The 6,748-nt window shown below is 33.4% G+C and overlaps 1 protein-coding gene across 1 annotated transcript in view; it reads left to right on the forward strand.

Moving 5' to 3' along the window:
• The first annotated feature begins 5,510 nt into the window (after window positions 1-5,510).
• LOC106461114 (prolyl 4-hydroxylase subunit alpha-1-like) overlaps window positions 5,511-6,748 on the forward strand; it is a 23,213-nt gene continuing 21,975 nt past the window's right edge. The window contains exon 1 of the mRNA XM_022387994.1: window positions 5,511-5,647. Coding sequence (XP_022243702.1) covers window positions 5,614-5,647 — 34 coding nt within the window. The 5' untranslated portion in view covers window positions 5,511-5,613. The remainder of the gene's footprint in view (window positions 5,648-6,748) is intronic.

Genomic DNA, 6,748 nt, shown 5'->3' on the forward strand with positions numbered 1-6,748 from the left:
GAATGTGTTTCTCGTCATGTGCCATCACTATAAGGGATTAGAGTATACTAAACTTTACACGTTATATAGGCTAGACTAACGTGACGTTTAGGCGGTTCGTTTAACTATTATACGCGATGTACGTTTTTTGGGGGGTGATTAATGAAAGTGTTTCAAAACGCGACATTAATTTCTTGACGACCTGATACTTGACATAATGAAAATTTTTATTTTTAATTATGTAATAACTTGTATCTGATATAAAGAATGAAGATAGTCTATTTCGACCTTGTCCTTCAATCTCTGTTGATTCACTTGCCTATTATGGTTACTATTGATTTGGAGAATCTGGTTTCTACCGAGAAGCTCGTTGTGAAGTATTTATCAGACTACATTCAAGACCAAGAAGACGCCATCAGGACCTTAAAGAGGTAAAGAGAAATAATAACAATCAAACAATCAATATGAAAAGTGTTTTAAATTGATATCCATGTACTATTTGCCTTTCACTTTATTTGAGATGTTTGTTAAAGGTACCTTTGTACATCAAGCTTCTTTCAATAAAAGTAAAGCTTTCTCTTTACCGCAAGAAAATTATTTAATTTATTAAATTATTATTATTATTAAATTATTTATGATGCCTTCATAATACATAAAAAAGAAAAAATCACGTATGATCAGAAACACAAAATCCAGATAACTCGAGTGCTTTCGAAAGTAGACCCTCCTTTTTCACGGATTGTCGGATTTCTTATATTTGTGAGTAAAGTAAATGTCATCACTATTCATGTGCTAAGAACTGTATATTACTTTAACAAATTTTATAAAAACAACGCGAAAAAATCGAAATAAGAGTATAGACATAATCTTATTAAAGACAAAATCTTTTTTTTTTGTACTTACCGTTACGAAAACAAACCGGGTCCAAACAAATCTGATATCGAAATATCCATGCACACTCAACTTAAATGATTAGGTAAAACGTTAAAATTAAATCATTATTTTTTTTCTGTACTTGCTCATTAAAGCTGAAGCATTTTGCTGAAAACTATTGAACAAAATTGAAATCCTTATATACGAGCTTCCCAGTGGCACAGCGGTATGTCTGCGGACTCATAACGCCAAAAACCGGGTTTTAATATCCGTGGTGGGCAAAGCACAGATAGCCCATTGTGTAACTTTGTGCTTAACTTCAAAAACACACACAGAAAAAAAAAACACGTATATAATGATGATCACGCATGCACAACACCCCGTTTGTCAAGTTAGGGAGTTTGCTGTACCCTCAGAACCCTTAATTACCTTTCCCTTGTACCTCCTTCGCGTCTTCGTTTCATGGTTCCTAAACACAATATATATATATATATATATACACTTTAGATTCACTTATGTTTACACAAATCCTTATCACAGTGTTGTTATTTATGTTCTTTTTTCGTTTTATAAATACGAGCCAAACAGCAACCACCTGTTGTGAAACCGTGATCACCGATATTAAATGAGGAACAGAAACAGAAGAAACTATTTTCTCGCTTCGTGAAGTATGCTTCATTTTTCTTGATTTTTTTTATACCAAACTCAAAGTTGTTCTTCATGATGTAGAGACAAAGGTTTTTAGTAACAAGAACCACAAATAATCAAATAAATCAAGTATTTTCATTATTAAGTGAAGGGTCAATAATTGTAAATAAAACACCAAAAGTATAATCAACAGAACAGTTTTTAACCGGCTTTTATTAAATATTTTTTATGAATTAGATTATAACGAAAGTGACTGTAGTGGAAGGACGTAAACTGATATGAATAGATTAAAAAGGACGTAAATGGATTAGATCAGGTTGCAGCTTCTGAGCAGTAATTATTGTTATGTTTGTTTGTATTTAAGCACAAAGCTACACAATGGGCTATCTCTGCTCTGCCCACCACTGGTATCGAAACCCGGTTTGTAGCGGTATAAGTCCACAAACATACCGCTGTGCCACTGGGGGGAGCTTAATTGTTATGATGTGCAATATAACTTCAAGTGCTATTTCTTTTTACAGTTACGTGAGCGAATTTCAAGGATTAACAAAAGATGACGAATACAAAGAAAATCCAGTTCAGGCCTATTTTTTGATAAAACAATTTTCAGCAAAATGGGATACAATATCTTCGATTCTAGAAAGTAAAAAACATTTAGGTATGTTCAAATTCGTTTCTATTTCGAAATTATTTAACAAATACTATACTGTTGTTTATTCTGTTATAGAATTATGATATAGTTGAGATGTTTCTCATAAATAAAATTGAAATAATTGAATGAAACAAACAATTATTCAATGTTTTTTAAGCCATAAATATTATTCAAATATTTTATCATTAATAATTTTGTTATTATTAAATACAGCTGTAGTTGTACACCCAAATTAACTGGCTAGGAAGATATCAAATATTAGTGCTGATTTTTATGTAACACGTGCATTTTTTTATTGAATAACATTGTTTGTTTATTTTAGAGCAAAGCTACATTGGGCTATCTGCTGCGTCCACCGCGGGGAATCGAACCCCCGTATTTTAGCGATGTAAGTCCGTAAAATTACCATTGTCCCATGAGGGAGAGGGGGCTATTAAATAACACGATGGAAAGTAATTTATAGGTTATCCAGTTTTTGTGGTTTTTATTCAGAAAAAAATAATAATTAAGCAACGCCTAAAACCGTTTAAATTCTTAAGCAAAACAACTTTATAAAATGAGGTACTTTATAATTTTCTTAAATTTTCAAAACTTTTGCAAGATTAAAGGACAGGTGTAGTCGAAAACATTATCCCGTGTGTCATGCTACCATACTCAACAACACAAATAGACCTTTTCAAATCCCGTGATTTATGGGATGTGCAACATTACCATCCGCCATTTTGGATGTCAAGTCGTTAGTCGTCCAATGTCTTTTGATAACAAAAAATGTGTGTAAATATTCTATGAATTTTGAAAAATATGCCGAAATGGCTTATGACAGTAAATTGAGACAACTTGATACGGATGATTATGTTATGTTCGATCTATCTATTATTCTACAGGTGATCTGGACGACCTTTCTTGCCGATGACTTGTCTGATGATAAGTCAAAACGTGATCAGTTTCCAGATATTGTGATATTTATGTGTATCTTGTTAATTTAACCCACGAAATTATGAAATGCTATAAAAACTTGGATGGTTATAAATTCTTCTTAGCAGGATGTGTGTCTGACGTGCAAATAAGAGATTGTGACTTGTGTGTTTGTAATTGCTAGAGTGAGTTTTGTTTTTTCTATCTTCTACTCTCTTTCATCTCTTATAGTCGCTTTTTATTGTCATTAGTATTGAGTATTAATATTATTTATTTATTGTGATGTTACTTGTACCACACTCGGTTTACGACACAGTGGTGTCTGTCTGATCTGGGTCTAATATAACGACGGTATCTATATCATTGTAATTAGATAATTTAGTCATTAGTACTCGTAGAAATTATATGGGGCCCTTATCAAGTATCAATAGTTTCTATAATTAATAAATAGATTGATATTTATGCACGTGCTTAATGACAAAGTTTCAACTTATACAAATATTACTTAAAAATTTATTCTGATATTTTCACAATACATACATTGCAAATACCGGAGTACTGTGAAGTTTACCAAGTTTGTCTCATACATACAATAACCCATACTGATCTTGTTTTTAAATTAGCTGGAAATCTGCAAAAAGACATACCCGGTTCTAAGCCATATCTACCTGTGCAGCCATATGTGCAACAGTGAAATATCATTTTCAAGTTTTTTTCACTGCCTTAAATAAACAATATGGCAAACACTAGGAGAAAAATAACAAGATTAACGTGATGTTATGACGTCTTTCTGGAAAGGTGTATTGGATAATGTCTAAAATACATAATAAATATAAATATGTTTAAGTTGTTTAACAGAGAGGGTTCAATTTTACTTTAGCCAACGTGACTTACCACGTTTTGCATGTTAAGACAGGTAACATTACTACGACAACCCCGTCTTATAAGATAGCTACTAGATTAACAAGCTCGTTACCACTATTGCCATCTGATGAAAATTCTATAAAATACAAATTGCAAAATATTTTGTAAAATATTATTGACTTAACCACAGCCACCTAGGTAGCTCAGCGGTAAACTTGAGGGCTTATAACGATAAAATTAAGAGTTTAATTTAAGTGATAGGCACAGCACATATAGTCCATTGTGTTACAGTTTTATGCTCAGCATCAAATACAGAATTAAGCCTTGAACACCAGGAAATGAAATAGTTGTATTCTAAAATTTGTTGAAATCGGGGGTTGTATTTAAAAAGAGCGACATGGGTTGTATTTAGAAAGAGCGACATTGCAAATCATAAAAGAATTGCATGATATATTAAGCCCAAAGGATCGAGATATTCTAACCATCTCAAACTAGCTCCCTGTCATCTGCTGACATTTAACGTTTTTTTATTGCTAAATAATTTTGAGAAAGTAATTTGGCGAAAGCTTATGCCTAAAACTCTTGTTATATCTTACTATAGCTACTCTATATATACATTTGGCATAATTTTTAATAACTTTTATTGGTAGTAATGGTGTATAGTTATTGTTTCAAAGCATGACACAAAAAAAGGCGTTAAGTTAAAAATTTCTGGTAAACATATTTTTCAGTTACCTAAGTTACGGTTTAAACATTGTTCGGCATGCACTAAGTGAATGTGATGTCGTCCCATGTTCAGAATGATCGGTAAAGTTGAAGGAGGATTTTTTCCGATTCTTCAAAAGAAGCCGAAATTAAATAATTTAACTCGCAATTTAGGAAGATTTATTTTATATAAACTTTCACACTCTACTGTGTAAAAATATTTTAATGCAAGTTCTGTATATTCGTTTAAGATAGCCTGGTAGTTAGAGTGCTTGACCCGAAAGCTGCATGTCGCGAGTTCGAATCCTGTCACCGAACATGTTAACATGTTCTTCCCTTCAGCGATGGGGGGGGGGGAGTTATAATGTTACGGTCAACCCCACTTTTCGTTGGTAAAAAATAGCCTAAGATTTGACGGTGGGTGATGCTAACAAACTGCTTTCCCTCTAGTCCCACCAAACATGATCGTTCTTTCAGCCGTGGGGGCGTTATAATATTGCGGTCAATCCCACTATTCGTTGGTAATAGAGTAGCCCAAGAGTTGGCGGTGGATGGTGATGACTAGTTGCCTTCCCTCTAGTATTACACTGCTAAATTAGGGACGGCTAGCGCAGAAAGCCCTCGTGTAGCTTTGCGCGAAATTCAAAACAAAAACAATCCCTCTAGTCCTTCACTTCTAAATTAGTGACGAATAACGCAGATAGACCTGGAGTATCTTTGTGCTAATATCAACAAACAAGCAATCTTTAAAGATATATGATAGATTGTTATAAAATATTTGAATAAATATTTAACCTCTCACTGAAATGAACAAAAAACCTTTTGCAATTTTTATTCTAGAAGTGCACAAAATTATAACCAATCTTAAGGAACCACTCACTCAGCCAAATGAATCCGACCTCGACAGTACTGCCCTCACATTGATTCGATTACAAACAGTTTTTGGGATAAGTGCAAAAACACTGATTCAAGAAAAGATGGATGATAACAGAGACGGCTTAAGGTTTGCAGGTAAATACACATCGTTGTGTTTTTAATAACTTTCTTTTGACACTTAAACTGATGTTTTTGATAATTTCTTTAGACTTGATACAAGGTTATGTGTCTGGTTCTCAATACTTCCATCTTCTATACAACTTATTAGTTTTTACAAATCGTTTAGAATATCTTCAATATTTTGATTTCTTTTGTGATTTTTATTATATTCGTACTTACTGCTTTACATGTGCTGTGTAATACGTTAACTTCGTATCAGATAGTTCCTATTTTCTCAGACATTTCAAAAATTAACTTTGAAACTTTTATGGGTTTTTTTCATATGTGACTTGACATTCATCAGGTCATGAAAAAATCATGTGTTCTAAGTTATCAATTATCCTGTGTTCTACGTTATCAACTATCCACGTTGTTCAGGTAATATCTTTGGTAGGGATATTCAAGTATTTTTTGAGCCTTTAAAGTAATATTTCTTTTTCTACTGCTTAACTAAATTGAAGTTCATAATACAACAACAACGTTGTCTGGAATGCCAACATCAGGATATAAGTTTCTACTTATCACCCCCCAGTAGTAGTAATATTCCCCTCTCTCTCTATCAGGGATAAGGATGTGGGACATTGTAGGCTTGGGCACTGACATCTGTTCTGTCTTTCTTTTTTACAGTTTATGAGGTAGGCGAAAAGAGACTAAGTCTGCTATATAGTGAATCCCCACCGCTTTGTGGGGCCTATTTCCACAGACATCTCCAAAACTAGAATACACTTTATATTTTTCCACTTTCACATTCTGTAACTTGGTTTTACAATTTATGGAAAAATCTAAAACATTACTTTCAAGGTTGAATAATGAAAAAAAAATATTAGCTTGCAATCAACTGAGCTGTGAAATTTCAGAATTAACTTTACGCATTTGTTCCAGAATGTTTACGCAAAGCTAAACAAAGTGTTAACTGTTCATAGCCGTTCCTAATTGTGAACTGATAGACTGGGGGGGGGGGGGAGCAGCTAACCAACAACACTCACTGATAACTCTTAACTTACTCTTGTCCGACCGAATAGTGGGATTTAACTGTCACTCTTATAGTGCATCTCCGGCCTCAAAGTCTGGAACGGG

Source organism: Limulus polyphemus, unplaced genomic scaffold (genome assembly GCF_000517525.1).
Source record: "Limulus polyphemus unplaced genomic scaffold, Limulus_polyphemus-2.1.2 Scaffold900, whole genome shotgun sequence".
Classification (NCBI taxonomy): Eukaryota; Metazoa; Arthropoda; class Merostomata; order Xiphosura; family Limulidae; genus Limulus; species Limulus polyphemus.